The sequence below is a fragment of the Pagrus major genome, chromosome 22, assembly GCF_040436345.1.
Source record: "Pagrus major chromosome 22, Pma_NU_1.0".
NCBI classification, from domain to species: Eukaryota; Metazoa; Chordata; class Actinopteri; order Spariformes; family Sparidae; genus Pagrus; species Pagrus major.
Window position 1 is genome coordinate 27,377,036 of NC_133236.1, and position 20,384 is coordinate 27,397,419.

General features: G+C 42.0%; 1 protein-coding gene across 1 annotated transcript in view; it reads left to right on the forward strand.

Moving 5' to 3' along the window:
* The window catches only part of LOC141017921 (neurexin-3b), a 286,422-nt gene that overhangs the window by 45,297 nt on the left and 220,741 nt on the right, over positions 1–20,384 (forward strand). Inside the window, exons 5-6 of the mRNA XM_073492732.1 lie at positions 18,518–18,819; positions 20,333–20,377. Of these exons, the coding sequence (XP_073348833.1) occupies positions 18,518–18,819; positions 20,333–20,377 (347 nt within the window). The remainder of the gene's footprint in view (positions 1–18,517; positions 18,820–20,332; positions 20,378–20,384) is intronic.

The window sequence follows — 20,384 nt, forward strand, 5'->3', positions numbered from 1 at the left end:
AGGAGAAACAACATCTAATAATAATACTGTAATACTGAAAATGTCCATTTCAAACAGTATAAAACGTATCATTTCATAAACAACTGTTCCAAAGCACGTACTGTATAGTTAAAGTCGCATGAATATTAGAGGGATTCCTGGATAGCGTGACATGTCCTGGAAATCCAAATAATTGTCTTGCGTAGCTAAGACATGTAGTGACACCTCAGAAAGTATTGCTTACATTGACTGTCAACATAATGTGGAAGCAAAATAAAATGCTTTTTTGTGTACCAGTGGTTTGTCTACTGCAAAACATTTTTTTGCATTGCATCAGTGCAACTCTGTTGTACATGGCCAGGCTGCTCTCTTTGCTCCTGAATCATCCCGTTGACAGAGAAAAAATGGAAAAGAAAAAAACGAGAATAGAATCGTCAAACAGCTACTTGCTTTCTCCCTGTTCCCCGTATAAAAGAGTCTGTAAAGCCGTGGATCAGGTGGATTTCTTGAAGCCCTTTGCCTCAACAGAGAGAGAGCAGTCAGGCTCCTGACAGGCACCCAAACCCCGCAGCCTCTCTGGATGGTGGGTGGGGGTCGAATGCAGGCCCATCCTAGCGGACAGCTTCTCTATTAGCCTCACTGATGAGCAGCGAGGAGGTGAGCTGCAGGGATGGCTCTTTCTGTGAAGAGTCAGTCTATCGGGGGATGGTTGCTGCTCAATCCAAAAATCCTCATTCTGATTGGGTGAATCCATTCTTGGAACCAAAAGGTAGCCGCCACTGGGATGGATGGATGGAAGAAAATGCCTGTTTCTTAACATCAATCCATATCCAGAGGGGAGGGTTGACCATGAACCCAGCATGATGTGACTGCTGGATGAACCTCCTTGGTGCCATACTTATGCAAACTTCTGTTAAATGCCATATCATAGACCGGAACCGCGCTAATCGCCGCATTGTGTAGCTGTGTGGGCGACTTCTAAATGCCCTTTCCCATCTCCTTCTCGCTCCCCTCGCTGTTGATTCGCATGGCAGTGGGGAACGTATGGCACTTATTACAAGTTAATGGATCATAAATTGAAACTGAAAGTTCTATAAAAGAGCTCAATTCATATGCACATGCGCTTGCAAACACATACACACCCACACACACACACACACCGCTAACACATAGATTTCTTTCAGGGACCTCGGTATTCCTCATTCGTTATGCCCAGTCGTCGCCTGGTTTGAGGTCATCTTTTATGAATTACTGGTCTAAATTTACGGTCTAATAAGTTTTTGAGCGTTTATGTGGTGTTCTGCCCTGCATGTCCTCCACTGTGAAGTACAAAAATAGAGGAGTCAACCTCTGGAGTCTTTACTTAATGGACCACTGCCATCTACCAGTTACTCTTACTCTGCTGGTGAGGATGTCCTTGGTGTGGTTAGTGAGAGTCTATATGTGGTTAATGTGTTTCGCCCTCAGTGTACAGTCGACATTATTCATCTTTTTGTATCCAAGCCACCAGAGATAATTGAAGCGACGGAGCCTGAGCACACACTTGATCGGATCTGTCACAAATTTGATGACTTTGTTATGGAACAGGCAAAAAAATTTGATACACAGTATTTCAACCCTGAGAGTTTGCGGATCATTTATCTCAGCGCATTTGAGGGGAAAATAAAGTACAAATAGTCGGCCTTCTTGGGTTACAGTAGCCTCCATTCTGGAGCCACAGCTTCCTGATTCCTCAACCACATCAGATTAAATGTGTCACCATGAATAATTACAAATCAACCGTGTTCATCAAGGCAATTCAGCAAATTTCCCTCTTCTCATCTCACCACTGCTCATTAATGTTTCAGATGTAGCACACTGTGGACAAAGTGTTCGACTAAATGCCAAAGAACACACAGACACACAAATGCGCAATAAACATGCATCACAAAGCTCAGCGTTCCCTCTAATGTTGATTTCATGAGCTCATTGTAATAGTCTCGATGGCCCCTCTGAGGGTTTAGTGACAGCACTTTATTGTTTCGTGTCTTTGTTCCTGCTTTTTGTATTTTATTTTTGTCCTCGTGCTTGGCCCGGTATCAGTGCAAATGAGCTCCTCCTCACTGGCTCCCTGCACGTAGTTCCACAGAGACAGTTCAATAAACCATCACAATCATCATCATCATCATCATCTCCACCGCTATCCACTCACCCAAATAATGAAACAGTGGACAAGTGTTATTTACTCGGCATCCTCCCACGACATGACCTTTGTCGCATGGCAGCCAATTAAAAATACGGGAAGTGGGGGATGTCTCCACGTTGCTAGAAGGTAGAAGTTACACCAAAGGTAGCTCGTGTGCTTTAATAATCTATAAACACAATGAACATGTTTTAAGTTTGTGTATAATCTAGTCTTTAGTTCTGCATCATTTTTAGCCTCTCTCCACACACACACACACACACACACACACACACACACACACACACACACACACTTTTACCCACCCCACCTGGGCTTCAGCCCCTCGTCCATATGGAGCAGCCTCTGGTGTAGCACAATAATTGCGCTCCTCACCAGTTCTAACTGGTCAAACACATATGCACACTTACACACACTCACACATGCTTCAGAAATAGACATTTGGAGTGATAGCCTGCAGGGTGGAGCTGACCACTCTACCATACAGCCAGCTGTCCCACAGGAATTGGCATTTACTTAGATTGGTACATACACACACACACATACGCGCGTTTGTATGGGTTTTACTTTTTCATGTCACAGATGTGTGTTGGTTCGTCTCTGGTTTGAGAAGAACAAGGGATGCAAAAGGACTTGGATGTTTCCTGGGAGGTTTCTTTTTAGATTCGATTTTTCTTCACTTTTCATTGGGAAATATAAACTATGATGATATGGTTATGATTCATACTTTTCCATTTCTAAGAGGAGGATAAGGCTGTTTTTGGACATATCTGTGAAAATAGCTTCAGGCTTGTGGGTGGCTGCTGAATAGAGTATCGTAGTGCTGCAAAAACTTTGAATGTTGATACGAGACATCATATAGTTGTTTTCTACAAAAAAATGTCATTGCGCTCAACCATTATCACTTAACAATCAACATATAGGAGGACCCATTGTGTTGTTAAGTCTGTATTGTAATTGGAAAGTGGAAGCTGAAAAGCTTGGCCAAGTAGCGTCCACTCAGAAACTTAAAGGTAGTCAGCTTAGCTGGCTAAAGTTAGCACTGATTCTCCCTAAATGTGGGCTGAGTCACTGAGTCATGCATTTCAGTTTGACTTTTTCAAATTTAGCCTTAGTCAGTCAAAGCATTTTTTTATACACAAGGTCACTGTGACCCTAAACCTATGTGGATACAAAATTCAAGAAACTTTCCAAAAGTCTAAAAACTGGTCCAAAGTCTGCGGGCATTGGTAGCAAAGGCCACCCTAGTCACCAATCTAACTTAGGGTTAGGGCTTAATATACTTTTGCAGAGAGCCAGCGTAAATGTGTTGATGTAACGTCCTCAGCACAATGGTTCACTTGTGTGTTATCCAACCAGCAGTAAGCCTTCTGGCGTTTGTTCCTCTCTCCTTGTATTTTGAAGGGTCCCAGTGGAGCGAGGGCAGGGTGAAATGGAGAGGGGGAGTTAGTGGTGGTGGTGGAGAAAGTAACAAAGGGGATGCTTTTAGAGTACCAGGCCAAGTAAAGCACCTTTTCTCTATGTGATAAAGCGAAAGGGAGGAGGATGGAGAGTGAGTGTGACGGACGAAGAGAGAGACTCAGGGGTATGGTGCTCAGAAAGAAGCAGATTTTTGAAGCTGAACATCAGTCCATGCCTTCAGAAGGACTTGTCTTCATGTCATCTGTACTTTACAGACAATATTAACTGTCTCTACGTCTGAGTCTGTGCCTGAGTGTGTATTTTTCTCTCTTTGCGATTCTTATTCTTATCCCTATTCTCTCTCGCTCCTCCACACACACACTCATCCTTCCTGTGTGATGATTTATCCCTTCATCTCCAGAGTGTCATTGAAGAGAGCCGTTTCGCTCTCCAGACTAATAACCATCGCCGAGATGGAGAGTGGATAATGTTATTGACTTCTAAGCTACAGTAGACGGTGTGTGCGTGTTTCACACGGACACACACAGGACACCACTCCTTGGTTGCATCTACCTGTGTAGCTTTTTGATTTTCAGCGTGCTTTTTTTGAATTTTGTGCACAAGTATGTCAGTTATCTCTCAATGTGTGCATCTGCATGAGTGGTTTCACCTTAGGGATGTTCTCCTGTTAATCAGGGAGCTCAAAGGTCAGGAATCAGCCGCTTCAGGTTAGAGGTGCAATGACTCTATATCCACGGTTCAGTTCAGACCTCGTTTATATTTTCAAAAACAAGGTTGTTTTTTTTTTTTAGCATTGAATAAGAAAAATACTTTTTTTTGTTTTTTTATGTCAACTACAATCTGGAATATCAAGAACACTTGAGAACACTATAAAGTTATGTCCTTTTGGGGGACATAACTGATGGTAAATAGCAGTATGTTACACTTTAAGGTGAGTCAGGTTAAAAGTGAAAGCAAAAAAATGAAATTCATGCAGTGGTTGTAGCGGTTCGTTGGGGCCGGGGAGTCCATAACCACTAGAGACTGTGGGTGTTTGTTTCATTTTTCTAAGTCAGAAATCATTCTTGGTAAGGACATCTTTGCTCAACAGTGTCATAAAAAAACACCATCCTACATGTTGTATATACATGTATGCACATGCTTGCTCGAAGGAAAACCCCCTCGCAGCTCCATTCACCAGATGGCCAAACAGTCAGCGGTGCTACTCTAACAAGCTTGGATTAGCATAGTTATAGTAACTGTGGGCAGACCTCGCTCCACAAATAGTACATACCACTTTCCTCAATGACAGTAATTCTGTATTTACCTCAGCGTGTCAGGATCACTAGATTTGATTGCAGCCAAACAGGATTTGGAAAGCAGCTGGCATTTGTTTTTCATAAAACACACCCACACATATTCACTTGTTTTGTATGTGCACATGCATGATCCCAGCATGCATGTAATGACTCATAAAAAAAAAAAAAAACAGGCAACAAATCTTTACTTGAGCAAGACACGATAGTCTACATGTGTCTGTGAAACTGCCGACATGTCAGTTGGTGCCTGCATCCCCCTGGAGAGGCGGTGGATCCTCTCTGCTAATTTTAGAAAGCTGTGAGGAGGCTGGGGAATGCTGGAGCTGCTGAGTGTGGTTCAGCCAAGCCAAGCTTGGGAAGCGAGGACGAAGCTTTACCCCCATCCCCCATCCCCTGAAGCTACATGTACAGTTTTTCAAGCAAACATATGTGGCGTAGGAATTGAAGGAAGGAGAGAGGTGGATTCAGCAGGATCCAGAGTAACAGTAGGAAAAAAAAGCATCCAGGCAGACGGTGGCCTGGCCTCTAGCGTCAGTGTTGCTGCCACGTGATGGAGGATGTGCATGAGAGTGTGTGCTTGTTCGAATTGTGTGATTAGTGTGGCTGTTTGTCGCCAGCGTATGGCAAGATTACAGTTCGCCCATTGATGTTTAAGAGTGTCTCAGTGTATCCTCTTATGTATGTGCCTGTGTGCCGAGACAAACACCTTCTTTATGATCACAGCACCATACCGTGTTTATTTGCATGTGTGAAGTTTGCAATCAGCCCCGCAGGTAAAGGTTAAAATGAGAAAGCTAGAGAAAGGTGAGAGTAATCCATCGTCACTCTTATCTCTTGAAGGAGCACATCATTGCAAATGCCTGCACGCGCTCTCACACACGCACGTACTCTCACACACGCGGAGTGAGAGTCACATATTGTTTTGGCTACAGGCTACAACTGGTTCTAGCTGGATTTAAAGCTACAGCTGTGTTTTTCTTATTCTTCATTTTGCTAAGCTTAGTGTTGAATATGTTTCCTTGAGTTGTCTGCAGCTTTATCCCACACTCTCATCTGCTATCCAAGAAATAATTATTTTACTCACATCCTACATGCTGTCGGAAAATGATACTATAAGAGAGGGGATACTCTATGTGTCTTAGTCATCCTTTTTTATCCCACGTCTCTCAGCGCAACGTAAACTGATTCTCACACTAAGTAGACAATAATGAAACCAAATTGCTGTTCACCGCCATCTTAAAACAGCACTCGATGCGATTGGCTGATGTTGAGATGAGGTCTAAGCTCGAGCCTGATGGGGGTGCTTGTCGTTAACCGCCTTTGGCACCCGGCTCTTCCCCGCCATCCAGATTATATTGGCTTTAAGGGCTCTTTCACGGTGAGTCATGTTTATTTCATTGTCCCTTTTATGGCACCGCTGTTCCCCTTTTAACCCCTCGCCTCCCTGCACGCAGCTAAATGTTCTGGCAGTACACAGGAGAATAAGTTATAGAGGTAATAAATATTAGATGGCCTCAGCTTCGACTAGGAATGTGTGCTAATCTGTTTCAATTGCAGGATAGGGACTTTGGCTCGCTCCCGCTCTCATTAGTTATGATTTCTGCCTGGATTTGCGTTGCGTTATTTCAAACAAGGTCTAAAATCATATTTATGTAAGGAAATTTAAAAACTGTTTAAAAGAGGAAAAACTCAGCCACTGCCAAGCCGGTTGGCTACAGCGCACATCATCCTGGGAACATCAAAATATACAGTCGGATGGGAGGGGGAAATCAAGGCGGCTGTAACTGTAGGTTCAAATGTACAAAAAACTGAAGAAAGAAAGCTCAGTATGTAGTTTCCCCAAATATATCAAACAATTCATTAAAAATACATTGCAATAGTTGCCTTACCCAGCATTTATCGAACACTTTGTGTGTTTTGTATGGGTTCAGAGCCATAAAAAAGCATCCGCATTATTCCACAGTATCTGAAAATGAAACAGTGAAACCAAAAACATTTGAATTAGCCCTATTTTCCTATTTTTTACAATCATTGATCACTGTTTTAAGATGTTACTGGAGAGCTCAAGATAGCTTCACTTCACCGAGGTTCCTTAAGCCCCCTTTATGTGTGTCTTACCTACAAGCGATTATCCAAACCTGTGTGTATTGTGGCACCCACTTTGTTATTTTAACTGGCATTTAGTATGTCATTAAATCCCAACTAGCCTACATATGTAGATTTCGGAGCATACTGGATGCTCTGTAAGAAGGATCTGCTTTTAAACCTTCACTTCACCCTCACAGTGGTAATTACAAATGTGAATTTTATATTCGCTCTCATGTCTCCCATGTGGCATTACACATTTAGAAACTGTGTCAAGATAAGTAAGATATAAAACAAAAGAAAACAAAAGAACACAGTTTTAAATGTATAACTAAACTCCAGACCAGGGCTGCCTAAACAGGGGCCCGTGGGCCAAAGTTGGCCCGTCATAAGGTTCAGTTTGGCCCACTAGATGTTTCTAGAATAAAAAGAATACATTTTGAAAAAATTAAAATAAAAATGGTTGTTTATGTTTTGCTTTTTGATATTACTTTAAATAGGTATGATCCCTAATTATTAATTATTTTTCATAATGTGAGTCTGGTGGGCAGAGTGACTTTTTTGAGCAGAAAGTCAGTTTATTAAGGAAACTTGGAAAAGTACCATTTTGGCCCACCGTTAAGTTTCAGCCTTGGCTTTGCTGCTCCTGCATCTGCAGGTGGAGAGCAGTTAAATGCGTCAAGCTCAGCAGTTAAATAAGTAAAGTATAAAACACATCAGTTGCAGAATTTAAAATAACATGAAATACCCTCTCGTTTAACAATTTCACATATTTTTTTTATCAGCCGAAGTCCCAGAATAAGAGGTGACATTTGTTGATGGAGTCTTGGGCTGAAACAGCACATGTCACCAAAAGTAATGATAACAGTAGCATGCAGCTTCATGCTCCACGGCTCTATCCACAGGCAGCATGTGAACTGACAGAGACTGATGTGGCGAGGTGGAGGCCCGGCTGGGCTTCTGACAGGAGAGATAATAGCCAATAAGGCAACGCCACTCTGGATGATTGACAGGCTCCAGGGAAGGCCCCGCCTGCCTGCCTGCAACCTCTGTTCCATGGAGCAAGTCTCTGCTCAAATCCAAACACTAGAGCATAACATGCACATGAGTGCACACGCGTGCACCAATATGCACATTTATACACCCATACATGCACACGCTTACACATAAAACATTCACATTGTTGACAGTGTGTTGCTCAACGCTTATTACGTAGGTAGTTCAATGCAATATATGAATAAATCCATTCTCTGTAGTTTAAACTAATCAAGTGATTTGAATCATGAACAAATAAGCAATTTTCATGGTAAAACGTATAATGTGTCAGGCAGACAGACGAAAACAAATAACTCTCAAAACCCACACAGATGCAGTGTGATGTAAGTCTATCAAGGTACTTTTTCTGCAGAACAGTGGAGAGTACGAGACTGATACAATGCTCGCCGCCATCACTTCCCATTTAGACTCAGGATGGCAGCTGTCAGGCTGATGCAATAGTTGGCATTCAGAAGACACGCTGTCAGAGATCGTTTGATTGTTGACGGAAATAATACAGACCGTGGATGACTCCATAATATTGTAATCCACAGTTAGAGCCATTTAAAAAAGGAAACCACTTAAAGATTCATGAATGCTGTGCCTGCAGTGTACAGTAATTCAATCAATATGTGACAGTGTAAACGCATACTGAAGGCTAAAAGCCAGACAACGAAGGAATCAATGTTGATATTAAAATGTAAAAACTGTGTCAGGAAGCCTTGCAGTGTTTTATATTTTATAGCAGTATTAACCCATAAACATGCCTCAGATCTCTCTTTTTGCCAAAGTGCTGATGGATTCTAAATTTTAGCTTTCTATAAGCAGCTAAGTTTTTTTAGCCTTTTAAACTTTAATGATCTTGCGTGACCATCTAGCCACTGTTGCTAAGCAATCTAAATGATTTGAATGAATAATATGAACTTGATCATTTCTTCACTGACTCTTAAATCTTGTATAAGGCAGCCTAAAGAAGACGCTAAGCCAGCCAAATAATAAGAGAAGATACGATAAACGGGGTTGAATGTGCGTTTTACTCAGTCTCTGGTTTCAGGAGGCTCAGGCGGTGGGACAGGCTGTTCACTGATCACAGCGGTTAGCGGTTTGATTGATACTGTTTGCTGGAAAGATAAAAAGTAATCAAGACACATTACAAAGCAATTGTATGCAGACAAGGATGAATGGATGAAGACTGAAAAAAACAACAACTAGAACACAGAACAAAAACAGCAGTAGCCAATAAATTAACTCAATGCCAACAAGTCTTCACTCCCAGCTTGTCAAATGTTTTGGTCAGTGGCCTCCGTGGTCTAGTAGCAACACTTACAAACATATCACATATTATAAGATATTATGACTTTATCAGGGTTTGCATGTTTGTCTTGCATTGCATGTTGCAATGTTTGCATCAGGCTAGCTGCATATAGGGCCAACATACGAGACAGTATTTGAATACTTACGTATATTACATAAAATGTCATGTAAATGCCTTTTAGCGAAGCCTCAAGATGTAAAGTAGCTATTAGTAGTAATGACTATGTGAGCTGCTGTGAGTCTTTTAATTGCCGTACATGTTTTGAGTTGTCTTGAGTGTTTTTTTTAGCATTGCATCACATTTTTAATTCTTTTCTGGGCTTTGACAAATTCCTTTACTGAAGTGAACCTTCTGAGCTCTGCTTTACTCAAAGAGTACATTTAGAGGGTAGTCCCAGTCACTGATTGCATAATTAGCTCCTGCATTTGGAAATCAGATGCTAATTTTATGCAGATTGAGAGAGCAAATAGAAAGGTTTTGCGTTTTCACGGACAGAAATCTGGCTTCGGATGTACACAGTGATGGATTGCGTCACATCTCAGGCTGTGTTCATTCTGGAACCTGATTTTGATTTTGTTTTTTTTTTTAGTCTTTTGAATGAAAAGTAAATTAGTTTTGGCAAATTTGAGTCACCACATTTTTGGTGTTTTTTTTGTAGTTAAAAATGGAAGAAAATTATTTTACTAATCAGGAGCTTGAGGATTAAAGTGTGTGTTGCAGGTCATTAAAGACTTTGCATTAAAATACATTACTTTTTGTTGTGAAAAATAGGTCATCAACAAATAATTCCTAGTATTCTTAAGTAAATGTAAACCAGTGGCTGGCTGGACAGGTGAGAAATTGTTCCAAAAACATATTGTTTGCTCATGGTAGTGATTTATATATAAAGAAAAGTATCCTCACATGCTCTCCTTACTTGCATTTAGAAGACTGATGGGATCAGTGGACGACTAGTCTGAGATGTTCTCATTAAGTTCTCCCCCTCCTCCGTCTCTAAACATCTCTTCTACTCTTAATTATCCAGCATTAGTAATAGAAGTGCAGTCACCACATCTCTTGTCTTACTCCCTCTCTCTCCTTTGCAAACTCATCCTCAACCCCCACCTCCTCACTCCAGTATTCGCTCCGCACAATTGCCTCAGTTGATGGGATTGGACCTCAGGCGCCTGCCCCCATTCCTCAGACACCCTCCATCCCTCCATCGTTCACTCCCGCCATTCAGCCCCCCCCCCCCCTTGTTGTCAGTCCAAACCTCATCACTCACTCCATGGAGACTCGACCATCAGCAGCATATAAGGAGCTTCAGTGACGCACACACACATATACATGCACACACACACAAACTCAATACTGACAAACACACAGAGGGTGACAGTGACTAGCTTGTCACGGCCAGTAGCCTGAAGGGAGCCGTGGGCCGAGTCCACACTGATGCAGATACATTTAAAAATGACATCTACCTGTCCAAGGTTTTCCAGCCGTAATGTGATTATTTTCTCAAGGTATAGTGTTTCCATAGAAATGCCAAAACAAAGCTGCTTTATGAAGAGTTACATGTTGTTTACAGAGCAAATGCACGCGAGTGAAAAAATAACCTCCTTGGTGGAGGTCATAATGATTAACAATAAACTAGATAGGCCTCATAAAGTGGTTATAGCTAATGTATTGGCAAGCATTTGCTTATTCATATGTCCAGGAGACAATTTGCAGTGTCATTAGAAATCATTTGGAGTTGTGATTCTGGCTACCCAATGAATGCAAATCCAATATCGACCCTTTGTCTTATTCTTCATCAACTCAGAGGGATGGAAAAAAGCTGCACTTTAGCTGCTAAATGCACCCCTGTGTTCATCAGCTAGTTGCTAATTCTACTATTTGGTGCTCAGGTGAGGTAATGAACATATGTTTTATCACTGGTTTATTGCTGAAACAGCTGCTGCAGGGACCGATGTTCAAAACAAATCAAATCAAAATGAAAACAATAAGATAGAAGATGCTAAAATGCTCTGTATAGACTAAGGACAGTGAAGGGTTAGCGATAGTAGTCCATGTTTCGGCCTTAAATTCCTGCTAAAGGAATGGTGACCTAAAAACATCTAAAAAGTATTGTGTGTATATTTTAGATATCTTTTGTACATTGTTGACAGTCTTATCAGAAGTTAGGCTGAAGGACCGTAGTTACCCACAGCAAATTCCATAGACCTTTAAAATAACTCAGAACGAAAGGCTTTGACCGCCTAAAATGTCCTCATTATGACACCATGGCTGGCACCGGACGAAAAAAGTATCGGTATCCTAAATATCATCGGAACTCATCCTCCGAGGGTGATGAAAGTCCATGGGGACGCATCTATACAGGTGCTGTTGAAATATTTTGCTCAGCACCGACTGACGACTGTGCCATCCCTAGAGCCACAAACACTAGTGGCTAGAAACACGGACATGATCCTCCTCCTCCCTGAATCTCTCCCAACGAGTTCACTGAGTTTAGCCAACGCACATCACAAGCCAATAAAAAAGAGAGGAACACGGTCAACCCGCTGACCTGCTCCCTGTGCAGGTCTGTTAATAAAATTACACTGAGGATGATCACAATGTTTTACACTAAGTGTGTCTCATATAGAGTCGAAGCTGACAACTCCAGTTGATAGTCCCAGCCTCTCTACCATAATGAGTCATATTCTGTCGCAGCCAAGATGCTGCATTCTTCTGAGTTTGTCTCGTTTCTCCCTGCAGCACTCTCTATTGCTTGAACATTTTGAAGTTGAGAAGGGTTGTACTTTATTTATGTACTCTGTAAATATTGCAATATAAAGAGCATGTACTATATGTAATGATGGTTTCTGAACTCTAAATGCCATTTTTTTTTAAGTCGGAGTCTTTGAAATCACAATTCTTGGATACTAATTTAAAAAGTCTTTCATTGGGGGATTTGCAGGAATCGTCTGTCAAATAGACTCTTAGAAAAGTGTTGGATTCGTGGTGGTATTTGCTATTTTGAGGGAGATGAAGGAGGAGAAAGGAGGAGAGAGATTTAGTGTGTGTGTGCCGCGTTATCAGGTGCAGTAATAAGGTTTATCAATGCTGGGATCACAGGGGACAGCTCTTCACTGCTACTCTTAACACACAGTGTCACCTCTTTTCTCTTGAGAGCCATTGGAAGTGCCTCTGTCTCTCTTTCCTCCATCTGCCTCTCTCACTCTCCTGTCCTGGCTCTCGCCGCCTCTTCGTCTCCCAAACTCTCTCTGCTTTTTCCCCCCCGTCTCTTGTCTCTCTCTCTCTCTCTCTGTCTCTCTCTCTCTCTCTTTCCCTCACTGTCTCTGCTTCCATCTCTTGCCTCCTTTTTTGTTCTAGACTCTTTTGCTTCCTCCATGTCACTTCTGTTTATGTTTGTCTCTCTCTTTGTCACTCTTCCCTCAGTCTGTGCGTGCAGACATCAATGGCAGTCTCAGACAGGTCGTCCGTTGTGGCTTCACAAGGTTACGTGAAATACGAGATGAGAAAAGAAGTGTCAGGGTGACAATTCGCTTCAACCTCTTGGATATGTCATGTGACGTCTTGAAAGTTGTCAGGACGAGGACACATTCAGCACAGTTTGTGTCTCGTTTTTGACTGGGAAATAAATCCATACATACGCAGCTTTCTGGCCGCTAATGTCAGTACTAGTATTTAATTGTTGCAACAGTACGTTGGTAGTAATTGGGCAGTTATATATTACCATGCAGTGTGTTCTCTACCAAATCTCCCTCCAACATAAGCCTGTCTGACAGTGCCGCCTGCCTTTGAAGAGAGACATCACCCACAATGCTCCAAATTTATTTGACACGTGGTGCCTCACCATTGAGCTCTAAGCCGCACAGTTGCATGGTTAGTGATAGCCTCATGTTGGGAAGCATTGTTCACGTTTGGCTGCGTCAGGCCAACCATGCTGTTTTAACCGTTATTAGCAAATGATGCTAATTTCTCACATTTCGGGGCTGAAGGATAAGAGAGAATGGATATGACAGATTAAAGGGCATGAAGAAGCATGGATTTTCAGATTATTTTTTTTTTGTTAAATGCATTGTTTGGGATGACACCACAGCCTTGAATGACTCCAGTTCCCGGGGGTGTTGCAAAAACAACAATGGCTAAAAGGCAGAACTTAGCTTTCTATGTTTAGGTCTGGAACTTCAGGCTTGTTTATCTGCAAATGTAGCGCAAACATGCATTTGATGTGTTGGATGTCAGCACGGATTGAGTTCACTTCAACAGAGAAAAGTCTCCTTGGGACTAGCACTAGTGTTAGTTGTCCAGCTAGCATCCGTGTGCAGTGAGGCTTACGGGCTTGGCAGATTTACAGCTGTAGCCTCTCTGGCTAAAGTCTGTGTTTTGCCACAATAATCACAATGCCTCCTGTATCTAATCCTATCATTAAACTCATCTGATTTCTCTGTACGTGTCTTAAGTCTTTGCCCACCCCGCAGTGATTAGGAACAGTTTGATATCTTGTGCTGATCTTAAGGGGGTTAAAGGTTGTCGGCCGGAGCTCTGTAAGGTGACAGCGCTCTCTGCCCGAAGGCCCTCGAGGTCACACCGGAGAGCAAGCTCAGGCAGCATGGGTGTGTATGCCGAGGCTGAGCGGAAGAGAAAGGGAGATGGTAATGAAGGAGCTAATTGCTTCCAGTGGATTTTGAAATCGAACCCCAGCCCCCAGTGCATGGACCTGGCAGCACGCAAATGGAATATTGATGACTATGGCGAAAATAAGGGAAAATGACCCCGCTATATGATCGATTTAAAAGCCACAGATCTGTGCAGAACATGTCTCAACAGGCAATACATTTCCCCTGGTCTTTATGGATCCGTATACACTTACCACAAGTTTAATATTGCTGAGGTGCACACATATTACATTATATTAATTTGTTCCCTCTATTATTCACAGAAACAATGTTATATTGATAATCCTTACAGACCCACAGCAACTTTGTAATTATATCATTTTTAAATAATACACATATGCTGAGTCAAACATACCATCGACTGGAAACTTACTTTGGTATTAGGATTTAGGTTTAATACACATGATATTAGAAGTTGTAAGTTATGCAGGAAAGAGAGAAGCTGTGTGTTATTGTTTCTACAATGAAAATATAGTAAGGATTATAATAGTTCATTCATCTTCAATAAGACTACTCAAAGGTGCAATGATTTGGGGACCTATTTGTGATGATCGCTCAATTTCAGTGATGGTCCTAAAGCAACATTATTCACAATGTTCCAGGAACGACGCCAACACGGCAATATCAGATTGTCATATCAGAACAAGAAGCTAGCACTTTGTGAGGCTAAAACTTAGGCACAGCAGTGCTTCAAGGCACATGCTAATGTCTGCATGCTTACATACTCAAAATGACAAGATAATGATGTTTGGCAGGTCTAATTTTTTTCTATTTATTAGCTGAGCATTTGCTATTTAACGCCTAAAACAAAGTAAAGCTGAGGCGGATGGGAGTACCAATAGTTTAGCAGTTAATAGGTTACAGACCAGAGTGTTTGGCAATAAAAATATTGACCTGATGATGGCGCTAATGGTGTTAGTGTTTGGTCTAGTGGCATCTTTAATCAGAATCAGAATCAGAATCAGAAATCCTTTATTTGTCCCGCAAATGGGGAAATTCCTTAGTCACAGCAGCCAAAGGACAGTATCACACTTAAACAATAATAAAAAGTAAAAAATAAACAATATAATAGAGATAAGAAATAGAATTAACTCGTATATACATAGTATTTACAATATGAACTTGGTATTTACAATAATGATGTGATTAGAAATGCCTTTGAATACCTTAAGCCTGTCTCTTCATGTGAACCTAATTAGAGTATGCTGGAAATATGAGTTGAGTTGCCGTGACAATAACCTCTCTACCTGGGGTCAGGTGAAAGCATATGAGATCAGGTGTCTGGAGTGGACGTGAGGGATTACCGTGCTGCATGCCTGCGTAGAGAGCTTAGATTCAGAGACAGATTCATGAGCCTGACTCACCTTTATCTTAGTTGCACACCATATATGTAATGCTGGAACAGACTAAGCATGTTTAAATGACCTCAAAAATGTCATTTGTATTATTGCTTCCAAAAAGTACAAATATATTACATTTATAATGCTGGAATCAGTCTTGCGAAGACAATCAGCCTTCCGCCTGTCATTTGCCATCAGGCATATGCAAGGGCCCTCCAGGCAAGATGTGACAGAGGGCCCACCAGTGTCAGTGTAGCGTCTAAAATTTCTTCAGAAGATGGTTACAGCGCCAACTGTTTCAAGGACTCTCTCTATAGCTCAGGGACCCCAGAGGGTTTTGGCCCACACTCGTCCAGATGTGCAATATAGCCGATTGGAGCAAGGAGCTACAGACCTATTTTATCATAGACAGTCATGACAGTGTAACCGTATATATACTGTAAATCTGTTTTTTTTTTCATTAATCATCTGAAAGAGAGCACAGAAAGTCACATCAACAGCATTGATGGAACGGGCATGCCACTTACTGGTTTTCTACAGTACTTACAGCGCCATAATTCTGTGTTTGATGACCGAGACAATTGTGCAGGAACAGTATTATATGGATATACAGTCTAGCGGCTCCTCCTCCAGTGCTCATGCAGTTTCTTAGATTAGATGCATGAAATCACTCAAGATGAAGGGTTTTTTTGGATTCTCCAATGTATATTCTGCAGCCTCTCTGTTCTGCGTCTCAGTGGTAATAATGGGTTTCTATTTATTCTCCTGGCACATGGAAGAAGGCTTTCACAGGGCCTTTGTTGCCTCTCATATTATTTCCTCTTGTGTCCGTGTTGTGCAGAGACATGAGTTTGGCGCCGAGGGGAGAATTTCTCCATGACCGGAATCAGCACCCCGTCATCCCGCAGCCCCACTCCACTTTCCTTTTGTTTCTCTCACAATATCTCATTCTCATCCCCCCTCCCCACCCTTCCTTCTGTGACTTTCTGCCAGCTCCACAACACTGCTCCCTCATGTTTACATATAGCCTGATCCAAAACAACAAACCGAAGCTTTACAGCCTGCAGCCTGCGTGCTTTTCTCCCTCTCTCATCGCTCTCTTCTGTCTTCCTCGCTTTTTACGGATGCTTTTTCTCCCCTCACTCGAGCCCTCGTGACTTCTCTGTGAGCGCGACAAAAGAAAAAGCAGGACGCTGAGGAAATGAAATGACACATTGAAAATGGTATTGTTGGCAGGTAATGGCATAGTTACTGTTACCATGTGCCATGAAATGACTTGCCGGCACGGCTTCTCCCGAAGGTTGACATTTCTGAAAGGTGCTGCCTTAAACGCTGTCTTCTAGCCCCACCTTTGAGTCAGTGGTTCAATATCCAACGCAACACACTGTGTAAATAATTGACCGTCAGTCCGACCTTGTCTCTAATAGAATCACCCAGACCCTGAGCTGACCACAGTGTGTCAAACCACCTTTTAAGAGGCGGTGAAAGTGTCAATTATTTCATCTCAGATCATACGGAAACACTACTCCTCTGATCCACTCGTCTCTCTCTCTCTCTCTCTCTCTCTCTCTCTCTCTCTCTCTCTCTCTCTCTCTCTCTCTCTCTCTCTCTCTCTCTCTCTCTCTCTCTCTCTCTCGTAGAGTCTTCTCTTTCCCTCAGCCCAGCACTTTTATTTTGGCTCTCTCAATCTTTCCATCCATCCATCCATCCATTCCCCCCCCCCCCCCCCATCTGTTTCTGCTGGGAGCTGTCTCACCTTACTGTCCGTGTCGATCTAAAAAATGGGCCCAGGAAGTCACTTTGCAACAGCGGGATGATATAAAACTGTAAAATCAGGCTAAGTTTGATTTATGCGCACCATTAGCGGGGAATAGTGTTCCATCATAAGTAGTCTGTCTGTCTGGAGGCTGTATGTGAAACCTAAACCCACGGTCGTACAGATAGGATTTTATGATCTGAACTGAATGATGGGATTATCATAGCTGTAATTATGGCGAGCAGTGCATTGTGTGTGTGTGTGTGTGTGTGTTTGCTTGATGTTACCTTCTCTGCAGCATACAGTACTTCTCATATTTACTGAGGCTGCTTCATGATTGATGCAGGGACCAACACGAATGCCTGGCTTGATTCATGTATTAAACATCCGACAGTAAATGCGAGGATGAATGTGATAATGACTGTTTGGTTGTGGTCGTCATGGCGCATGAAACCCATCAATAACAACAAGCGGTGAATCACAGCGATGTCAGCGCTCAAAATATTTCTTTTACAGACTCCTAAAAGCAGAGATGTGGACTCGACTGGACTTTGTTGACTTGCAACTGGACTTGACAGAAAATAAATTACTTGAGACTCGACTTGTTAGAGATTCAAGACATGATGACTTGAATGACTTGTCTGTGCTCATTTTATGTTTTCAGTTTAGTTTTTTAGTCTTTTTGTCGGCCTGTTTAAAAATAATGGTGAGGGAATATTTTTTTTATGCAAAAGAAATTAAAGGAGACATATTATGCTTCATTTTTTCCCGTTTCTTCAGTGGTTTATATAGCTTCTTATGCATGTACAAGGTCTTGAACATTGTCAAGGCCAACGGGTGCTCCTCTCTCCCACAGAAAACACTGCTCCTGAAGTGCCTCAAATGCCTCATCAGTAGTCCCGCCTTTAATTCTGTGACTTTGTAACCTCACACTATGTCACCATGTCACACATTTGCATAATCTATACCTAGCAGCTGGATTTTCATTTGTAAAAATTGTGTTAGCGGTGCTGGGTCAGGTGTGTGTGAGCTGACCAATCAGAGAAGACTGGGTATTCAGGAGGGAGGTTTTAAAGAGACAGGAGCTCAAACAGAGAATACAGTGCCGCTGTATGAGAAAACCTAATTATTAGCATAATATGTTACTTTTATGAAATAAATAAGCCTTTATAAATGTATTTGATATTTCACTGAATATAGTAGTTGTAATACAATTTAAATTCAGTATCAAACTTTTTGAACAGGTTAAGTAAATTGACCATTAATCTAATTATTAGACAGGTACAAATACCTTGTCTTTTCTCTTTATACAGACTGGATGCTGCAGGCAGGACTGCAGTATTTCGAGAGGGAAAAAAGTGACTTTGGACTTCCTTGAAACTTGAATCACCACATGTCTGCCTGAAAATAACATTTCCTCTCTGCCTTCTTGTCGTTTCAGCGAGAGAGGAGAACGTGGCAACCTTCCGCGGCTCGGAGTACTTCTGCTACGACCTGTCACAGAACCCCATCCAGAGCAGCAGCGACGAGATCACACTGTCCTTCAAGACCTGGCAGCGCAACGGCCTCCTCCTCCACACGGGGAAGTCCGCCGACTATGTCAACCTGGCGCTAAAAGATGGGGCCGTCTCCCTCGTCATCAATCTGGGCTCCGGGGCCTTTGAGGCCATCGTGGAGCCGGTCAATGGAAAATTCAATGACAACTCCTGGCACGACATCAAAGTGACACGCAACCTGAGACAGGTAATCGGGGGTAGCAGTGATGGACGGAGTTTGGAGACAGGTGGATTTCTTTTTTTTTTTGGCTTTAGATTAGCTGCTTCCAAGAGCTTTGAGAGAGAGCTGGCGTTAAGAATGTCACCTTGTTCTGATTGGTTGTCATTTCATCGCCACAGTTCAGAAGCATTGTTGAGACAGATGTCATTATTCCTTTTGGTTATCTCGACAATTACATGAATTCTTTTTAATTTGATTTCATCGTTTAATTTCTTTTCTACTCAGTGAACAGTTAGGGCAAGCAGCTCTTTTGCATGTGATTGAAAGCTTAGGTGAGGAACCGTTAAGCTCGGTATTTTCTTCTCTCCTGCTGGTTGTCTTCTTGAACTTCTTGAGTTCCCTTTTTTCCTCAAATTAAAGTTATCTGATAATTCTACTTTGCTTCACACTCCCCTGAGCTGACACTTCCGTCAGACTCTGTCGCTATCTCCTTGCTTTCAGAGACAGTTTTTTTATGCTTGTGTAGAATATAGTCTTTCACTTTAAAGCCTGGCAGAGAGTGTTTGCCTTTGAGCCGTCCATTAATGCAGTATTTATAGCTCAGATGATCTCAGATGCTTTTTAAAGATAGAAATACATTTCCATGAAAGATGGGCATCTGTTGTGCATAAGCAGAATTTGTTGCTTGACAGATATTGTTTACCGTTGTCTTAATGTGATTTAGAATGAGCTTGTGTTGCTGCTGGGTGGAGCTAGTATGAATCAGCGCTGTCTACAGGAGGGAAGAGAGGAGGAGGGCAACAAAATAATGAGAGCCAGGGCTGTGTGGTGGTTGTGCTAGCTGCACAGTGTGGAGTTGTTCATTGTCCCGGACGACCTTTAGTTTGTCTGCAAGGTGAGACAGCATTTAGTGTTGCTCTCAGAGCAGCACAACAAGTAAGTGCTGATTTCCTGACCCTCCCTGACAGTAAGCTGTCGGCCCACAGGTTAGTAAATAGTTGTAGCTGAGAATCCCAACAGGATAACACACAGTTTAGGGGGTTAGAAGCTAAGAGCCAAGGGCTGCTTGCCTTCTTTCTTTCCTTTTACAGGTCTGTCTTTCTTTCGCAATCATTTTCTTTCCTCTTTGAAAGGCACTCTTTGTTAGACTATGGGTGAAAAAAAACACTACAACTTTTGTTGGGGTTCAAGCCATCCTACACAAATTTTTATCCGAACAGTCCCTCGTCTTACAGTACTTCTCTTTGTTTCTTTCTTGCAGGACTCTGATGTAGAAAATTTGGCTAGGATGGCACGATGGCACTTTATTACTGCAGCGAATCTCTGACAAAATATGTAGTGTTTTTTTCACCGCTACACTAACTCATCCATGATTAAAGTCATTTTTTTTACTACTAACCAATATCTAACCAACTAATGTACTAACTAACATCCTAATTCTTCATCGTTGCTTTTCTTTTTTGTTTTCTGTCCATCCTTATTAACAACCTTTTTTGTTCACTATTCTTTTGATTTCCTTTCTTCCCCTTTTTCTGGAAAGCAATCAGGCATTGGACACGCTATGGTAAACAAACTACATTGTCTGGTAGATA